The sequence below is a fragment of the Haliaeetus leucocephalus genome, unplaced genomic scaffold, assembly GCF_000737465.1.
Source record: "Haliaeetus leucocephalus isolate CR32 unplaced genomic scaffold, Haliaeetus_leucocephalus-4.0 Scaffold0, whole genome shotgun sequence".
Lineage (NCBI taxonomy): Eukaryota > Metazoa > Chordata > Aves > Accipitriformes > Accipitridae > Haliaeetus > Haliaeetus leucocephalus.
In genome coordinates, this window is record NW_010972436.1 from 18765267 (window position 1) to 18786213 (window position 20947).

Here is a 20947-nt window from a genome sequence, read left to right on the forward strand (position 1 = left end):
TGCAACAGAACTTTAACTGTGTGATGAGTCTCACAATAGCAGATATGCTTATTGAAAGGGCAGGGAGTAAGTAAAAAAATTTTAATTGTAAAAGCTATCACTCTTTTGAGCATCTGACGTAGCTTGTGTTGAATTTAATACATACGTATATGTGCGTGCATCTGTGCTCACACATTTGGAAAGAAGAATCTGCATGTTTGAATTATATTTGAACAAGTATTTAAACTGTTAAAGGTAGATCTAGAACTCTAGAGCCAGGACTGTATTGCAACTTCAGTGCGAAACCTCTCCTGAACTCTAACAAGACTAAAAGTATATATTTTGTTCTACGTACTAATTATCCATCACTTTCTTTTAGAGAACTTTTACAGAATTTTCTTTTTTTATACTTACATTAAAAAAAAATTACCTGAGGAAACTGCAGACACAGTGTAGGGTCATATTAATTGAATTTAAGAAATTCAAACATTTGTCTCCAAAATTTTTTTTGAGATTGGATTGGAAAGTCAGATGAAGAGTCTTTATGCTACTACTTTCTAGTGGATCTGTGGTAGATTTGGTTTGGTTTGGTTTTGTTCCTCTCAGTACTGCTTAGAAATCAGCTAAAACATTTATATTGCAGAAATGATATAGCAGGAGTTTTAAGTCTTTTGTGCCTTACATGCTTGATTAGAAAAATCCCATTAATGATAGAAAATGCTAATCAGCGATGTGTTTTGCCAGCCACCACAGGCCCACGCACTCTATATAATCCATTGTTTATTAACCTAATGAAGGTCATTGTAGCTTTTGAAAGCTTGTGTGACAGCATCTCAAAATGGTTTTAAAACTCTGTGCTGCTGGACTCTGGTGCTGGAATAAATCAAGGCTGGGTATTTACTTGTCAGAATGGCCCTGGCGTACATGATTTTTTTCTGGGTGGAATGATCATACTGTGCTTTTCATTTGTTCATTATAATTGTCAAGACAGACAAACAGTGCAGTGGTGGCTAAGCTGATGGTGCTGCCATTAAGCAGCTAGACACTGTCTTTATCCACATCTTATTGATTTTCCTTTTCTTTTCTTGGCAGGTGACATCACACAGAAGGGATATGAAAAGAAGAGATCAAAATTAATTGGGGCCTACCTGCCACAGCCTCCCGGTACGTATATCTGTGCTTGCAATATATGAAGATGTCAAGCGTACTGATAGTTGCCACAGTAAAAATCTGCATCTCTAAAGAAATATATGTGGCAGAAACAAAGCTATTGTTATGCAGAAAAAGCTTATTCCATCCATTTTATGTATATTATTATATATATGTCTGCTTTGATGTGTGTGTACATTTTTTTACATACGTTGCTGTGGGTTTGGCAGTCGTGTCTGGAAAAGAAAATCAGCCTAGAATCATTAGAGAGGCATTGTTTGTTAGAAGTAATGCAAAAAGATAGAGGAAAACATGATGTCCTAACTCATTGAGACCTCATCCAAGTAAAGCTTTCTGAACAGAGGTGTACACAAGAGTGGAAGAGAACCTTGGAGTTTGTATGTGCCTTCCTCCATTTCTGGGTTTCCTGTCCAAATCTCTCTTTTGAAGACACCAGAGACCAGCAACATCCCTAGAGTTCAGCTTGTCCTAGAACCTGTGGGCAGCTGACCCTTCATACATACCTGGTCTTGATGTTGAGGGATGGGTTGCAGGTACTTGCCCAAAAGGTATGAGAATATCTTCAAACTAGATTTAACAGCATATTGCTTCATTAGAATTACTTCCTATATATATATATAAGAACTCTTCAGAGTTCTTTCACTCTTCTGAGGCACTGGATCGTGAAGTGGAATATGTAGTTGTAGGTATTGGTATAAGCCTCCATTTTGTGTCGGCCTCACAGGAGCATGCCTCACACGCTCGTGGCATCTCACTGTCCTTATGGAGGCTCCACTTGGGCTTGGCTGTCCTCTGAGTCCTGTTTTTATTGCAGGCCTGGGAGCTAGTTTCCTCCTTTTACAAAATCCTGCCTTTATGGTGGAGTTGATGGTTTTCTATTTAAGCTGCTTGTGTGTGGAGACACTGGCCTTGCTCTCTCTTCTTCAGGTCTGCAAATCTATTAGCTAGCTCCATAGCAGAATGGTATTTTGTGCCTTTGGATTTCTCTAGGTTTACTCCACCGGAGGGAACTCCACAAAAGTGATCAGTGTTACAGACACCTCTGTTCTCTGAAGTGATACAGCCTGATTTGAGGGTGTCTGTGACATTTCCTAACCATTGGGAGCCATTAGAGAATGAAACAGATCAGATCAACAGAATTACAATACCAGAGGTGCAGTTATTAAATTTCTGGGTATTTATTGGTCTGACCAGACTGTCAGACATACAATAGTCTTCACAGTATGTTCTCTTGAGACTTACTTATGTTTACTGAGTTATGGAAGGACTGTTGCCTCACAGTAATCCTCAACACAGCGGTGCGGTTGGTACCGGTATTTGTTTATACGGTTAGTTGTACCTTTTTTTTCTTCACAAAAGAAAATAACAGCTTTTTCTCCAGGAAGTTCATAGTCTTCTGGTCCAACTGTATCCATGGCTGAAACTGCTGGCGATTCGTCATGCATGTCACGATAAAAGACAGAAGGTGGAGAACCCTCTGAGGTTTTATCTTTCAAGGTCTCTGTTGTGATGTTAAAGTTTTTCCTGTAAGGAAAAGCAGAGGGATCTCTGTAAGCCAGTCCTATAGTGGGGTCCATTCAATAATTTGAAGAGGTCGTGACTGAGGATGTAGTTGATTTAGTGCCGTTTTAAAGATGGGAGGAAATGGAGTGAATGTTTTCTGCCCTACCACTTCTCAGAAATTCCTGCACTGGGGATGTGGGGTACGGATGAGTGGAGGAAGATGATGATAGGATGAAAAGGAAAAGTATTGAAATATTGTCGACAGTTTTCTTGTCCATACATCAAGCTCAATCATTTAGGTGATGGCTCAATGAATTATTTTATTATAGAGGAAGACACTGCTTCTACTGTATTAAAGTGTTTTCCTCCAGAAATTGATATTATTTGTGCTTGGGTCTTTGCTGTCTTTGTACTTTTTGTTTGTTTTGTTGTGTTACCTTTTGGACAAAACTTGAAACAGTGCAATTTGATATTCTCCTAGAGACTTTACTCATCTGAATGGCTTGAGGTCCCTGCTCACTAGGAAGGGGGAGATGAATCCTTCCCAAGAAGAATTAGGATAACAAAACAGATGCTGCCTTTTGAAAGCCTCTGTCAATATCTGGACAATCACATACATGACCAATTAGTCCTTTCTTTGTTGTAATCTGTTTTGATGGGGAACTGCAAGAATTTAAAAGCTTTGGTGGTCTTGGATCTTGCTATTAAAAGGGAATAGATGTTTCAGAGATACTATAAAACAGTCTGGAAATGGACATGGCTCTTTCTCTAGGATTGGAGGCACTGGGGAAGGGCAGGGATTTGCGTTCTGTGACTGCATTCAGCAAACTAAAGGAAATCCAAAGGCAGTTCCCATCTGTTGGGACATCCAGTCCTCTCGCTGCACCTTTGCTAACATTACTAACGCCCATGTTGGCAGAGTGGAACATTGACCCGCGTTGGCTCCGTGAGTGTCCTGTGGTGTCTGTGCGTGTGTGTGCGTGTGTGCTCTACTGCATGGGGGCAGCAGCTCCATTCGTTGCTGTAACAAATGTAAAAAAACTAAACGTGAATTAATTAGTTTTTTTCAACTTGTTACAGCAGCGAATGGAGCTGCCGCAGTACGGTGTAGACTGCAACACAGTGAAGGAGCTGCCAGAAGAATGCTCCGCACTGCCAACATTGGTGTCTGTGACATCCGGGAAGCGGCCGCTAGAGAGAGAGCAGCCAGCACGGCAGGAAACCGGCCTCTCTTTTATTTTCGTTTTGGTGAGCACAATGAATATATCTTTTCCAGTCCATATCTGTCTGTAACTGTGCCTCATCTGGAAGCCTCTGGTAGACGCCTACATCAATATGATAGACTAGGGGCTGCCAGTGACAAGGCAGGACAACCAAAGGACAACATCTGGAAGGCCATTATCGACTTCTGTCTGCCTAAGAGTGAAGTGATGTGAAGGGGGAAGGAATACTCCTTCTTAATAACATTTGAACATGTTAATGTCTCTGTAGCTTCCATACTATGGATACTTTGGAGGAGGTTTCATACAATAAGCTGGTGAAGCACAGGAAGGCATGTGTTTCTAATTGCCTTTTTGGCACTGCCTTTTTACAGAGCTCTGGACAGGTCCAAGCCCACCAGAATCCGGAGGAAGCTGTAAAAATCTAAGCACCCTAATTCTGTGCTATTTTCAAGTAGAGAGCTCCGCTCACATCCAAACCATTCAGAAGCAGACTAACTTTTAGGAACAGGAATCAGGCTGGTAGAGCAAACTAGAGGAAGAACATTCTGCAGGGCCACGTGTCTGCAGTGTGGACCAGCAAGGCATGACCTCAGCCATGGCTGCATAGCTCTGCCCTTCAGCAGATACCTGTCCTGCCTTCTGGGGGAAACCTGTGGCTGGTGGCAGGCAGTCTGCTCCTACTCCCTGGGTTTGTAGTAAGGCTGCAGAGGAGTCACAGCCTCTCAAGACACCACATTTTCTCTTGCCAACCGTGTGGGCACGCAGAGGACATCAAACTCTTGCCTGTGTGCTTGTTCACGCTCCCACAAGGCAGTCCAGACATGATGTAAGAGATGGCTACAGGGCAGATAAGATTTGCAGTTCTGTCAGGACAAGACACGCCTGTAAAAAGACGATCCCTTTGAGAAACGCTTCCACACTCATTTTCAAACCAATTTGCTGTAATACTATGGAGGAGGTCCATATTGGATTCTGACTGTGTTGTTCTCTGTTGTTGTTGACTGTATTTCTCCTCTTACGTGAGGCTGCTCTAAGTCAGGTTCCCTCAGTCTGAAATGGGTTCCTCTGCCCAAGATTTTTGCAAAATGGGAATGATTAAATTTAAATTGCAATTTCAGGTTTAACAGAATTAATGATATAAAATCACATAAGTGCTAAATATAGGCAGTAGAAGGGTTGGCTATATACATATATAAACAAGCATACATATACGGTCTTTTTTGTTGTGCTCATTGGGATGCTGTCATTTTAGAAAGGGAGAGCTGTTACTTTTCAGGAATGAGATTAATGAAAGGTGAAGCTGGGCAACCATGTGGTTGATACTCTACCAGGTGATATGGGAGTTCACTCTTAGGCTCCCTATTTTTGACAGGACAATCCCAGAGAGTATATTGTTACATATGCTGTAGAGCAAACATGCAGTGAGTCTGACACATGGGGGATGTACTGCATCCGCTGCACATCTGCAGGTTGACTCCACAGTGCATGCACAATAGGTCTGACGCATCCAGATGCTGCACAGACTGCACATATGCAAAGGACATTTGTACTGTTCCAGACGGGCTGTCGAACATCCAGAAATCCGGAACGGATATGCTGCGTTTGGCAATGTTAATGGGAGAAGGGATAGGGGGAGCCCCCTTTTTCTTTCCCATTAAATCCCCACCTGCTTTAACTTAGGGAGACAAAAGTACAGCTTTGTTTTCTCAAAACGCTTTCTCAGGATGTCAGTTTGTAGCTGGAGATGTTCTGTGCGCAGAGTAGTTTTTCTTTTTTTAGCATGCCCATATGTCAGACATCTAAAAATAATAGTGAATTCGAACCTTTATATCTGCACGTATATCCCAATCTCTCTTGTGCTGTGACCTTTTTCTTACTGCCTCTGTAGAGGAGCCGTGACAGCCAAGAGCTGAAAGAATAACCACTTAAACAGGCATTTATTTCAGAATATCTTTCTGAAGATTATCTTGATTAGATCAGTCGGTTCTGGGTAAGCTAACATGTGGGCAGCTGCGTGCACGCTATTAAGAGAAACCCTCCCTAGAAGAAAAATAACTAAATTAGCTGCATCCCCCATAAGCTGTGTTTTTTCCCAATTTGCTTCCAGTCTTTTGCCAGGAAATTTGATTATTCATTCACAGAACAGAGACAATGTTGTTATCAATTAAGCTTTGCTTCTAACAGCTTAGACATGGGTGGTTCATTCTCTCTTAATCAAGTGCTGTGTCTACACTAGATTACTTTCTTTAATTTCCCATCATTGGTACCACCAGTGTAGCTGTATTTGTAGCGTAACCGTGTAGACCAGTCACCAGTGCTTTATTTATTATGCCTAATAAACCTGTGAGATGCAGTGTTTAAAAGGCACCTGCTGCTCCTTTCACAGGCCTAGAGACAGATCACTGCATCTCCTGCTGCTGGAGCCCCAACAGCAGCAGCACGGGGAGATTTCAAGCTACACAGTGCAGAGAAGATAATACATTCACACAGAAGATCCCTTTACCCTATGAAGAAACAATTTTCTGTAGAATTACAGGAACCTCTCTTATTAGCATGGCACTTACATTTATATATATTTGTAATGTGTGCATACATTTGCATACTTTTCTATGTGTATGCGTGCATACATTTGCTTTCAACTATTCCTGCTGCTAGCCCTTTGGGCACTCAAAGTAGACTTGGTGATTACAATTTCATTTTCTTTTCCACAGACATTGTTTGGATTGCAACATTATTTGGATTGCAAAGATTGCAAGGAAATGTTTAAACAAAGCTTGATTCTGGAATTGAAAAAAACACTCATGTATTCACTTTATTAATAATAATGAGTATTCCTATCACATCAGCCTTCCTAATTCTTAAAGATCTTATCAAGGGATAACCACGATGGGGCATTTCAAAGCATATATGTGTGTTGAGAACATGGATCTCATTGAAAGGCATATGCATTGCACGATTCCTGGACTCATTTCTGAAAACAGTGTGACAGGTGTTTCACAGATGAGAAACTATGACACAGAGATGAATGCTTAGTAAATCTTGGTTTTAAAAAACAGCTTTGGTTTGAACAGGCGAATGCCTTGCAGAGCCTAGTTTGGTTAAAACGGAAGGTTGTGAAAGCATCTGAGAACTACCCCTTGATGGCGTCACTTAAAGCATGATGGTTACTTCTTCACTTTTGCCATGCTGACTGAGAGCCCAGTTACCGTTTTATGCATTCTTTGTTTTATGATGGGACCTCTGTTTCCTATCTTGCAGTAAGACCTCATAATATTAAACCTTGTTCAAACACAGAGCAAAAAATACGTTTCTTCAAAGACTTTACACCCTAATAGTTAGGCCAAAAAATGGGTGTAAGGGAAGAAATGAGTACATGATGAAATCAGTTAGCAATGAGGATAGTGGTTTCAGCACTCAGCATGATGTTTTTTGGGGGGAGGGTATTTTTAGTACACATCAGAATCAGGGTGTTTTTCAAAGAATTTGAAGAATTTCCATGAAATATCTGTTGGTGTTCATGGAGACCATCTGTAAAACATAAGAGCATAGGAGTAAACATGAAGATGTTGGTCTAAAAACCTGAAAAATGGGTGAGAAAGATAGCTCAGTCAGAGGTGAGCAATGGAGAGTAGAAAGGAGATATACCATTGAGGGTCTTGAAACAAAGCTTGCCTGTGCTGGAGCAGAGCAGCTGGAGCCAGTGGAAGCATATGAAGAACTGGATGCTGCTGTCAAAACGAGAAACTGCTGAAATTCACAATACTGCCCAAATTTGTCTGCATTGTTAAGTTGACCAGCACATTGGTGAATGTGTTTGCTATGTGGATAGGTAGCCTTTTTCTACATATTCTCCTAAAAGAATCTTCAAATGGTACACTGAAGCTGTGGGGCTATCTAGAGAAAAATGGAAATCAAGCATTGCATGTGAATTGGAGCTGTAATGTGATGTCCACCATCACTGAGATAATGGAGAGAAAAAAGAAGCCCATGATAGCCATGCTAAGCTTGAACTGAAAGCTAAAGCTTGCAAGGAAACACTGGAAGGCAAGATCAAGATTGTAATAAGGAAAGAAGAAAATCAATTTGAAGTATGTGCATTGTTTGAAATCGGAACCAAGTGCAGGAGTAAGTGTGAAAGCTCGCCTGTGAAGGAAAGATTGTTCATTAAACATATCTAATCAGAAACTCCATTTTCTCCAGATTTATCTGGCAGAAAGCGGCTCCACTTTCCTGAATGTGTTTAGTTAGGAGTGTTGCATTTTAAATCTCCTTTGGCTTATCCAGTGAATTTGTTACTTAGATGTACATTTGATGGGAAGAGTGAAATGCCATGCTAGGTAATAAATTCCATGGGGATGGTGTGACATTTAACCTGTTTACAAAATACACAAAGTGTTTATCTCCTGGCTTTACTTTTAAAGCTGAGCCACCAGCCATTGCGTAGAAGCTCAGGAAATACTTTGAACAGAAGGTAAATACTGTTTCTTAAAACTGCATTGCAAACACTGTTTGCTTTCCTTCCCAGTAGCCCTGGAGCTGCTGGGTTTATCCTACAGCTCTCGGTCCTGGTGGCACACACTGCAAGTTAGTTTTAGAACAATAAATGTAGCCTGCCTCTAAGAATGCCTTCTATTTCTTGTCCATTAGACATTCAGCTTTTAAATATTTTTAGATTCCAAAATTTGACACAGATATAGGAATTAGAGATACATCAAAGCAACTTGTCAGCTGTCATTAAGGAAACAATTGTCCTCTTTTAGTGAGGGCAATGTGGCTATTGCCACATTATCAGCACACAGCACTGCAATTTAGCTACAAGAAGAAGTAATAAAGAAGGGAGGAACAAAGAGGTGAAGGCAAAAAAAGAAGGAAGGAGATGAAGCCTGCTTCCAGCTGACAGTTTGGTGCCTTCCATGCACTTAAAAATAAAACTATGCAGCTTGCAGTGGTATTGCTTAAATAGCTTTACTGAGGATCTTGCATTTTTAGCTAAATACAGTGAAGGCAGGATCCAACTTGCAGATTAGGATTTGTAGATTGATATATCTGCATTAAGTTGTCTGCCTATGAACCTGGTATTTAAGTTCCCATTCTTATATGAAGAGACACAGTTAATTCAGTTGATGAAACCCAGAGAGCTTTTCAGCTTATTCCGTAGCAGATACCTCCACTGACCACCTGTGTAGCTCTCAAGGCTTCATTGGGCTCATGGAATTGCTTGAAGATAGATGTCTAATACTGTTCAGGATTTCCTATGGTATCAGAGACATCTGCAGAGAGCGAGCACGTATAAAACAGGACTTAAAGGGGACATATGCCATTCTGGTCAAGCCAGGTATCATAGTCCACAACATCTGAAAAGACATTGGGCACCTCTGTTTAGATTCCTGAGTCCTGGTCTAGGTCTCTGTTTTTCATAATGGGAGCTTAGCTTAAGCATCTTCTCGTAGACACCTAAATATAGGTGTCTTAATCTGCAAGCTGAATCCCACATTAGCAGCATTAGATAAATGAACTAATGCTTGTATTAAGAACGTGGCTGTTTGCTCCAGTGCACCTGGTAATGCTTATGTGTAACGTGATGAGCATAAAGCACTGATTTCTCAGCCTTTTATATAAAATAACTGTGTTCCAGCATATATATTTTGCTAAAATTCATGACTTGTAATGAGTCAATCTTTAGTGCTGATTATGCTTACCTTTTAAAGTCCTGCTTTAGCTGCAAGACTGGGGTAGGCTATGGCATTACTAAGAATGGTGCCAGTTTGACAGTGACTGCGATTGTGTCTGTGCACAGGGCACTGATGTGACACTGTCCTTTCTTTTATGAAAGCCATTCATTGCTCTGCTGCCTTCTTAAATTTAGGAATCGATCCAAGTATGAATTCTCAAAGCCCATTACGCCACCGCTTCCACTGATTCACAAATGCATCTGAGCGAAGCCACACTTGAACAAGCATTAGCACTTAACTCACGGACCCTGTGTGCTGGCTGTGAAAGCTATCAATTTTGGGGGTTTAGTTCTGTTCAGAAGTAGAAGTGGGAAAAAAAAAGAAGATGCTTGTTACTGCACTATATTGGTGGAGCCTTCATGGAGGTGAACAATTCTGCTGTTAACACTGCTTCGCTATTTATGGCAACACTTCACTGATTTCATGGTATTCATTATTCTGCATGGCTTTTACTCCTACCCATTGCTGAGGAACGGCAGCGTGTAGGTTCTCGCTATTGTGTACTTTGTCTCACACCACCGTTGGTGCTGTGCGAGGGAGCGGGTGCACGGGAAGCGAAGGTGTGAGTCCAGGTGGTGCCAGCTAATTCCTGCTCCAGTCCCTTCAGTAAGGAACCATCATCAGGTTTCTCACTGTCTCTCCAAAGTGGGGCGATGCTTTGTGTTTTCTCACGTTAAAGGAACTCAGTACAAACAGAGGTCTCCCCACAGATGGCTGATGGAGAGCTTCTCCTCTCTATTTGATTGCAGAATTAACTTCCTTGTGTAAATCGGTGCTATCGGCGAGCCAAGTTCACACGTCCTGCTCCATACTGGGGTAGAGGTTTATTTGCTGTTTTTATGTTTATGGGCAAGTGGGAAGTAAAGCCATCAAATGATCCCCAGGCCTCATAAAAGCAGTAGATATTTCGATGTTCTCATTTACTTTGCTATGGCTTTAAATGACTACTAGTGTAGGATGTTGGGGCTGTCTCTTTCCTAACTGTAGGAAGAAACTCCGTACTAGCCATTGTGTCAGAAGAGACTTACTTAACAAACACACATGTACAAAGTAGGAGGGAGGTAAACTAGTTCAAGTGTCTCAATTTTAAGATTAGATGAGAGATTTCTGTATCTGTAGTAGGAACAAGTAGCGGTATAATCTCCGTAGTGAACCGGAGGAGGGAAGAGCCGTTTGCAGTTTTAGGGGGTGCCTTGGGCAGCCGTGCTGCCCGGCCAGTTGGGCATCCTGCTGTCTTCTGCAATGTCAGGGTCAGTGTTTGAGGTTACTTTATCCTTCACGCCTTGAAAAGGAGCTTTGTGCACTGCCCACAGCTGCAGAAGAAACTGAGACACCTGAGGGCTCTCAGAGCCACGTGGCCAGGAGAAGGAAACCACGGGCTTGAATGTATTTTGTCCAGTGGCTTTCAGGTCTGCCTGAAAGGTCTCCCTCCTACAGCAGCTCTGTACCTCTTTGTAACTGATGCTTTTCCTCACACTTTCATTTCCTCTCAGTGTTTCTAAAGCCTGTTGCATGTGGTTTTGTTGTTGGAAGGATGCATTTAATCCCCTTTTCCTGTATAATCATGATGCTGTACTTCAGTAGTAACACCTAAATTATTTTTGTTCATTCTTCTCCACACGCCGTTGCCCTACACAAGTCATTTGCCATGGGAAGTTGTGGCACTGCTTTCTTCACAAAAGCTCCGTCTTACAGCAGCAATTTTAGGTCCATGATTTTGGGGTGTGGTTTTTTTAGGATTTTTGTAAATATATATGATTTCCAGAAAGTATCTCATTCCTGACAATATGGATAGGAACTGAGATGAATAATAGTGGTTAGCATCTTGTACAGACTGAAAATTTTCAATCAAAAATAATTTTATTGTTAACTTTATATTGCTGGTTCTCAGGGTGACCCAATAAAGAAAGAAAAACTCTAAATATACAAGTGAGGAGAAAATATTTCTTCTGATTATTTCAATGATTCAGAAGTTAGGTTCACCTGCCTTAAAGAATAGAAAGGCTTGAGGACAAGTGAAATTACACAGTACTATAGTGTGGAGACAGAGCAGTTAAATGAAGACATTTTATTTGATTTAAGAGTATTAATTATTAATCACAATCTGAGTAGAGGGAAATTTATGGATTCACTCTGTCTTTTATGCGCCTATGAGATTTTACTCCAAGTATGTTTTTTAGCCAACCAGCCACTTTGCCATAAAATCAAAGCAGACTTGACATTGCTGATATTCCAAAGATTTAAGAAAGAAGCTGTATTTTGAGTTCAGTTTGTTTTCACAAAGAAGTAAGTGTACAATGCAAACTTTTTAAAAAGATGCTTTTTAAAGAGTCCATTGAAACATAGTTGAAACTCACTGAAGTCAACATAATATTTTCGGTTGGTCTGTATTGTACATAAAAATTCTTGTTTCCACAAAAGTAAACTCTTATCCCCCTCCAATAAGCAGGCATTGAATAGTTCAGAAATAAGAGTGGAGAGTTTTTACATTGTGTTTTAACTGAAAAATATGAACATATTTCCAAGCATTGTTTTGTTGAATCCGATTTCAATTTATTAGTCATCCATTTGAATACTTAATTATTAATAATTTTAATTAAGTAATTTTAACAGATCTTTCCCACCATCAACCCTAAATGCAAAAGGCCAGTTTTACTTCTGTCCCCACAGCTACACATATTGTGTAACTACTATTTAAAGACAAAAAAATAAAAGGAAAGAATTAATTCAATTTCTTTAGGTACTCCTGGGTTTTTGCCCCTGTGCATCACAGTACCTAACGCTCTGTGTTTTATTAGCTCTAAGATGAATGCATCACTTACTGGGCTTGTCTGCTCAGGTTCTGCTCTGGAGGAGAGCAGGGTAGCGTATTATGCCACTGTTACAGATGCAGGTTTGCTTTCTTTTCCTGTTTGCTTGAATTTTCCTGCTTAAGTAATTCACTTTTCTCTGGAAGTTGTCAAGGAACATTAGTTTCTAGAAGTGTTATATACAATGCTGCTGTTATACCACTGCTGTCGTTGAAGGAGCCTTTAAGAAAATACCTATTTTTAAAAAAAAGCAGATTTACAATGAGAAAGGGATGACTACAAGGTTTGAATCTTAAATACTGGATGTTTAGGCCCAGCATACTGAGATGCTGCAGGTATATATTATAAGGCTGAGTTATTTTTATTGTTTTGCTGGAATAGGTTACTATTTTCAGCCTGGTTTCATGCAGTTACTGTTTACTTTCTGGCCTTTGGTAGCTGAAAATGCCTATAGATATTAATATAGTTCCCTTTTCGCAGGGTATCTAGTTTCCATAGGTTAGTATTGTGTTGTCACCAGCCAATATCATCCAACTGCATGAGGTTTTAGATAATACACACTAAGTCTATTAGGAACTAAGGCTAAGTCTTCTTAGGAACTGTTTTTAACCAATTTCCAGGAAAGCTTCAAGATCCATTGCAAAGGTGTCTGCATTTATTAGCACATTAAAATATTTCCTGAATACTGTTTTATGAAAGGTCACCTGTTTGGGAGAAAAAAAACACCACCAAGCTTACTGTCTATATGCTCTTCTTATGTAGTCTATGATCCTGGAAAAAGATTGTCTTAGAGAGACCCACGAAAATAACCATACCAGAAAAGCTGACCAGAGGCAAGTACCGTGTAACCAATTGACATGACATGGTTTAGCCACTGAATGTTCATTTTCTACTTCTAGTGTAGGCTGAACTTCTCCTCACTATTAACTTCTGGAATTCAATCAGAATGAGCTTGGTTTTGTTTTTGTTTTTGTTTTTTTAATTAATGCAGGGGTGGACCAGGCATTACCACAAGAGCGTCGAACTCCTGTTACTCCGTCCTCTTCCTCTCGATATCACCGTCGCAGGTCCTCAGGGTCACGGGATGAGCGCTATAGATCGGGTAAGCAGAACTGAAGACCACAGAACTGGAATGAAAATTTGAAATGGCTAGTTCTGTCCTTTGCTTTTTTAAAAGAATTTTGTTGTAAACTCATGTAGTAGCTATACATGAGAAATATTCATTGTACTAATACAGAGACACCGTCCAAACATGCAGGGGTGGAGTTACAAAGCCAAAGTACATCTGGAATTGAATCTGGCAACAAACGTGAAGGGCAACAAGAAGGGCTTCTACAGGCACATCAGCAGCAAAAGGAAGACCAGGGAAAATGTGGGCCCACTGCTGAATGGGGCAGGGGACCGGGTGACAAAGGGCATGGAAAAGGCCAAGACACTTAATATTTTCTTTGCCTTGGTCTTTACTGGTGAGACTTGTGTTGAAGAATCCAAGGCCCCTGAGACCAGTGGGAAAGTCTTGAGCAATGAAAAACTACCCTCCTTGAAGGAGGATCAGGACAGAGAACATTTGAACACACCGAACATGTACAAGTCCATGGGACATGGTGGGATGCATCATTGGCCAATGTCATTGTGAGGCTACTCTCAGTTCTTTGAAAGGTTGTGGCAATCAGGCAAGGTTCCTGAGGACTGGAAGAAAACAAGGTGCATTCCTGTCTTCAAGAATGGCAAGTAGGATCAGGGAGACTACAGGCCAGTCAGCCTCACCTCAGTCTCTGAGAAGGTGGTGGAGCAAATAATCCTGGAAACTGTTTTTGAATACATGAAGGACAAGGAGGTGATTGGGAGTAGTCAGCATGGATTTATGAAGTCCTCTTATTAGATGGCTCAATCCATGCTTGATCAACCTGATAGCCTTCTACAATGAGATGACTGCCTTGCAGGTTGAGGGAAGAGCAGTGCATGTTGTATGCCTTGACTTTAGTAAGGCTTTTGACAGTGTTTCTCATAACATCCTCATTGACAAACTGGGGAAATATGCATTAGATAAGTGGACAGTGAGAAGGACTGAAAATTGGCTCAAGTGTTGAGCTCAGAGAGTTTTGATCAGCAGCACAAAGTCCAGCTGGATACCAGTCTCTAGTGGTGTACTCTAGGGGTAAATACTGGTTCCAGTACTTCTTAATAGCTTCATTAGTGACCCTGCTGGTGAGACAGTGCACCCTTCACACATTTCCAGATGGTACCAAATTGGGAGGAATGGTTGATACACCAGGTGGGTGTAATGCCATTCAGAGGGACCTGGCCAGGCTGGAGGAGTGGGCAAACTGGAATCTAGTGAAGTTCAGCAAAGGGAAATGCAGAGTCTTGTGCCTGGGCAGGAATAACCCCATGCACTCGGACAGGCTGGGGGCCCACCGGCTGGAAAGCAGCTTGGCAGCAAAGTCCTGGTGCTTAACAAGGTAAACCTGAGCCAGCAATGTGCTCTTATGGCAAAGGCAGCCAACAGCCTCCTGGGCTGCACGAGGAGGAATGCTGCCAGCAGGTCAAGGAAGGTGATACTTCCCCTCTTCTCAGCACTGGTGAGGCACATCTGGAGTGCTGGGTCTAGTGCTGGGCTCCCCAGTACAAGAGAGATATGGAGATACTGGAGTCAGTCCAGCAAAAGACCACAAAGATGATTAAGGAGTAGAGCCTCTGAGATGTGAGGAGAGGCTGCGAGAGCTGGCATTGTGCAGCCTGTAGAAGAGAAGGCTCAGGGCGATCTTATCCATGTGTGTAAGTACCTGATGGGGGAAGTAAAGAAGATGGAGCCAGACTGCTCTCAGTGGTGCTCAGGGACAGGACAAGAGACAGTAGGCACAAACTGAAATATGAAAAATTCCATTTAAGCATAAGAAAAAACTTTTTTACTCTTTAAAAGTGGTTAAGCACTGGCACAGGCTGCCCAGAGAGGTTGTAGTGTCTCCATCCTTGAAGCTATTCAAAACCTTACAGGACGTGGCCCCAAGCAGTACGCTGTAGGTGACCCTGCTTTGAGCAGGGAGTTGGACTGGATGATCTCCAGAGGTTCTTGCTGACATCCACTAGTCTGTGGTTCTGTGGCACAGCTGGATTTTATTCTACTGATTCTAGTTCGGTGAATGCCATAAGAAAAATATTTAATTTGAAGTATAGCAAGTTGGGAACATCATTATGCCCTAAATAGAAGCACTGATTAAGGGAAGATAAAATTAATTTCAGAGCTGAACAAAAGGGTAAAATCTCATTTCCAAATGAATGGGATACAAGTCTCTTCACGAAGCTGCTCCAGATATAACACAAAATGAAGGAAGTTATTGGTTTATAACTGAAGGAAAAGCGAGCTCTGAAACTTCTTTTACCTTTGAAGGCAAAAACTGCATGCACTACAGGGGTAGGTGTGCTTAGCTGTTGTCTCAACTGCTACAGGGATTGCTGCAGTATCAGCACCCTTCTCATATGACAACCAGAGGCCACGGGCTGGTTTGCTGCTGCCTCTCTTGCAGCTGCAGAATAAGGGAGCTATAGACTGCAGCACCCATCAACAGTTGTGGCAGAGAGACCCTTGCAAGCTGAGCGTCAGGAGCCAGGGACTGATGGTTGTGGAGGGCACCGAGGAGCCAACTGTGGAAGTTCTGGATTGTGTTTGAGAGATGCATCTTGCTGGACAGAGTCAGACTCATTGTGCTGACACAACTGGAAAATTACAGTGAACTCCTTATTAAACCTTTTGTAACATATCTCTGGTTCATTCCATTAGTCAAAGAGCTTGCCAGTCCCATTTAAAGGAAAATGAAATGATAAATGATGGCAGAGAAAGTTCATGTATGTCCAGACCATTCTGATAAATTTGACAAACTCTCCTCTCCCCTCAGAAACCTTGGGTTCACACTGTAGATGCTGCTGGTTTTTCATTGAATAATGGTTGTGGGATCTGCATAGTAATTCCTTGATGTATAAGCTCCTAGAAGCTTCTCCCACATTACACTGAATATCATCTGATTTCTACCCAGTGTTTTTAAACAGGTGAAAATACCGTTCCTGAAATTGTCAAGTTTGTGGGTGTGCAACCCATGGTCCTCAAACCTCCAAGCTGTGACTCTCCAGAGCAGTTCTGTTAAAAACATGTATTTGACTGTATGTTGAAAGTCGTCTGCTTAAGCTATGCTTGCCATTTGTAAACTAAGATGTTGAGTCAGACCGGGAATGGGCAAAAGGAGACATCATGCACGTCTTCCCTGTGTGCCTCTCCTGATAGCCCAGGAGTGCTCCAAGTTGGTGTTGCTGCTTCTTGGTTTCAGTCGCTGTGCGCTGCCTTAAAACGAAGGCGTTTGTTCAGTGAAATGGTACATAAGGTCCTGCCTTAGGAATGGGGCAAAGTGTTGTAATGATACATATAAATAATAAAGACAAAGACTTTGTTGCTGAGAGGAGAAGTAAGGAATTGAATGTAAGGGGTTGCTTGTTGTTAGTGCAAGAGTTTAATCTTAGGAGAGTCAGGACTATACTATAAATTCAGATCTCTCTTGCTGCTCTGAAAATGTCCTTGTTGTTAAAACTGGAAAGCTTGACAGTATTTGAGGGGCTTCCGGCAGGGCTCTGAATTCCTACCTTGATTGCTATATAGCATGACTCCTCAGCAAGTCACCAAGTTCTCCAGCAAATTTGTTTGAACAGCTACTGCATCTTCACTCACTCAAAAGAAAACTCTGTGTAGCAAATGTCAATGAAGGTAAATATAAAGTTCCATTTCAATTTTGAAACGTTATCAGATCTTCAAATTTAGTTTCAGAGGAGCTTTGCTAAGATACAGTGCAATGTTCCTACCCTGATTTATGTTCTCCCCTTCCATACATTGCTCCTGTGAGATCAGAAGTCTCTTTCTTGGTCTCATGACTCACACTCTATTACTGCAGGTTACAAACTTGCAAGTCAGATTTCTTTCTGGTTTTCTTGTCTTCAGATTCAGATTTGCTTCAGGTAGAAGCCTTTGTTTTGCTTGTTGTTTTTCTGTGCTTAATACTTCAGTATCTCTGCTCTGATCATATTGTGATTATTAGATCCTAGCTGTTACCCAGTTTCAGTGCTTGTTATCATATTTGGCACATCTTCTTGGAAAAGGCCCAAAACAAAATGAATGTGCAGTCTTTAACCAGTAAGTAATTCACTTCTAGGAAAACATTTCCCTTCCTTAGCTTTTTTGCACAATTTATTTCAATTAACATCTGCAAACAAGTCCTCTATTCCAACTCTGATCAAAGTTCTTTCCTGTCTCTTCTTGGTAAGGTTTTCCTAATTGGAAGTCTAACATCCTGAAAGTCATCCAACTCTCCTTCCATGCCTTTGCTTTTTACATAAATTTAGATGTCAGTGAAGATTGTTTAATGAACTCTCTTTGGAGGCTCAAAATCATTGCTGCCACTAATATCACCTTCAGCTTACACTTTTTTATTATGGAAAATGTCAGACTGTGACATTTTAAATCCCTACCTATTTTCTCACTTCAGTCTTTTTTTTTATTATTATTATTTCATTAATGTTGTAACAGAATTTTTCAGCACTATAATTTTGAAAACCTGGTTTCTGTGATTTTTATATTCTAAATGAAATTGACTCTGAGTTTATGGAAGCTAGTTTTTTCCCTAAATGTTCCTGGTACATTTTGTGTTTTAAGATAATTTGATTTTAGAATTCAGCCTACATTGGGAATTTAGTCTAATTCTTTAGAACCAGAAAGGTTTAAAATTTCCTGGCTGCTTCTTTTTATACAGGAGGGGATCCTGAAATCATTATGTTTTGAAATGTCAGCTTCTTTGATCATTTTTCAGATGTCTAAAGAAATAGATAATGCTATAAGTGTAGTAACTGAGTGACTGCAGGGTTAAGCTATATTATACAAATGTGGCAGCTAGTTTAGGTAATACTAACTCAAAAGCATTTTTGATTTGTTTACTACTGAATATAAAAATTCTTGTAGTATTTACTCACTTAGAAACAGTATTTGGAAAGGTTTGCCAAATGTAGATCACGGCAATGTTTTTCTCTTAGCAGCTGCTGTTCCTTAGCCAGTGCCTGTACTATAATATTATCTGGGGGCTCAAGATGACACTGAAGCCAAATGTTGCTGTAGGCCGGATCAGTAACTTCTGCCAAGAGGCTTTTCTGGCCAGTAGCTTTTCAGGCAAGAAAACCCCATCAAAGGAAAACTGGCTTGCACTTCACTTCTGCCTCTGCATGCAGAATAGATGTCAGCATCTGGCTTGATCTGGCTCAAGTGACGTGACTGCAAAATCAGGCACAGACTCGAGTACAAAGTTAGTAACGGTCATGTACATGTAGCTGCAGTTGGACGTACGGTTTTCTTTCCTTAGTGCAGTCCAGAAGCTAGGTTTCTCGGGTACTTTGGAAGCTGCGAATCCATGGATTTGGTATGGTGTGTTGAGATAAGGAGATAGGAATTACGTGGCAGAGTAAACAAGTATGTAACTTGAATGGCTTAGCTTTCACAGTCTTATCATGCTGTCTAAATGAACTAGCTGTGTCGAATACTGAGATTTTCAGAGGATGCTGGCCCTACATGTCTTCCATACAGTCACTAGGGACCTGTTGCTCCCTGGTTAGCATCAGCTGCGTTCTGCTCCTGCTAACATTGAAATCCCTTGTAGAAGGACCTGAAGCTTCTGCCACCATTATTTAAAAAAACCCATCATATAGGCTGTCTTGCTTTTGGAAGAACGGCCTTACTTATTTGGTGCTCTACAATAGTGATCTGTAACCTCGCCACAGAGTAGCCCCGAAGTGATAAAACTGCTCGTAGAGTTTGGCCCCTTGCCTGTGGCTGTCCTTCTGGTGGCCTGACGCAGAGCTGGGCTCTACTGCCACGTAAAGGCTGCAGCACAGTACAGCAGCATCTGCTGCTGTGGCAGCTCCGAATGAAATACCCCATGGGTAAACTGGGCAGATCGCCGGCATCAGAAATTGGGTTTCTTGATCACGATAAATATCCCCCAGATCGGTGTTTCTCAGCCAGTCGCAGCCTGCGGGGTTCAGAGAGCAGCTCTCTGTCAGAGACTTCTCAGCACCTATTTTAACTACTCTCCAGAGAACGAGTTATCCTCCCTCAGCTGGGTGTTCAACACATGGAGAAATGAAACATCAGGTCCTTACTAACTTCATTTTTCCAAAGGGACACCCCTGTGGCCTTTAGAGTATGCCAAAACAAAAAGCTTCAGTTCTCCATCCCAATGCTGAAAGCCAGAGCACCTTCTCATCCGCCAGGACCTGGCTTTTACTGTTTCCACACCTGTCAGTAAAAAAACCCCAAAGGGATGATGTAAATACAGGAAAAGTATGCACCAATAAAAATTAAAAACTAAAAAAACAACATTAAGTGATAGGAAATGCAGTGCAATATGTTCAAATGCATATGCTGGGAATGAGATAGCAGCTCTTGGCTGTATGATTTCTGCTGTAGAATTCTCCTCTGATGAGATGAGGATATGACAGATGGGTTGGGCCAAGTTTATTAAGTCCCTTGTTTCTCATGAGGTCTCTAAGAGGCCTTGAAGATGACCAGTGTTCTGCACTGCCTGGAGCAAGTGTAATGCATAAGAAAAATGAGACCAGTGAGCTCTAAAAACTGTGTTTTCCAGATGTCAGAAATGATGTGGGAAGTTGCAGCGTAAGTGAAATTGCACTGCCTCTATGTCTAAGGGTTTGTGGTGTCCTAGAGGAAAGACCAGCAAATGAGAGCACATGTGCTACATGAACTATGTGGACAGATTTTAAAAGGCACAGCAGTGAAGCTGGGAAATGGAGTATTTTGAGAAATACCATTATGTGGATTCAGCATCTCTCAGCTGGTAGCATGGAGGAAGGGTACTGCTGGTAAGGTGGTTGTGGTACCCAGACTCTCAGGAGGGAGTACCTCCTTTCGCCCACTCACTCTTGCTGATTTTTTTCCCATACATTTAACTTCAGAAGATGAGAAAGAAAAAATCGGTCTGGTACACCATTCTTGGAGGGCTGCCAACCCCTGCCCCAGAGATCCCACCGCTGCAGAGAACAGCTCTTTTTCCAAGCACACTCAGCACTTCTTTTAAAAGACATCTTAATATAGGAGATTTTTGGAGATGCTGCCAAAACAAATGCATCCTAACTACAACTCTCCCAGCTCAAATTCCTGAGCCACCTTTCCCACACTGTGGTTCAATAGGAAAAAGGCTGAACAGCTTATAATGACTGTGAAATCATTAAACTTCAAAACAAATCATCCCAGGCTAGGTTTGAGGGGCATTTGAAATAAGGGAGCTAGCAATGAAAGAACGTTCCCTGTAGACCCAAATCCTAGAGGAGAAGTTGGCACCAGACCCCAGGTAGCTGAGCCGCTCTTCTGTAGGATCTTCAATATGTGCCTTACCATGTATTTGTTCTCATTTACCATGAGGTAAGTGTGTGTATGAACTGTAGCAAAGGTTGCTGACATTTTGTATGTTTACAGCTTACCTCA

General features: G+C 41.4%; 1 protein-coding gene across 2 annotated transcripts in view; it reads left to right on the forward strand.

The window, feature by feature from the left end:
• The first annotated feature begins 1073 nt into the window (after nt 1-1073).
• DIP2C (DIP2 disco-interacting protein 2 homolog C (Drosophila)) overlaps nt 1074-20947 on the forward strand; it is a 154847-nt gene continuing 134973 nt past the window's right edge. Inside the window, exons 1-3 of one of the 2 annotated variants that reach the window (XM_010585631.1) lie at nt 1074-1143; nt 3733-3900; nt 13409-13519. In XM_010585631.1, the coding sequence (XP_010583933.1) occupies nt 3795-3900; nt 13409-13519 (217 nt within the window). In that variant the 5' untranslated portion in view covers nt 1074-1143; nt 3733-3794. The remainder of the gene's footprint in view (nt 1144-3732; nt 3901-13408; nt 13520-20947) is intronic. The other variant, XM_010585639.1, reaches the window with a different exon arrangement.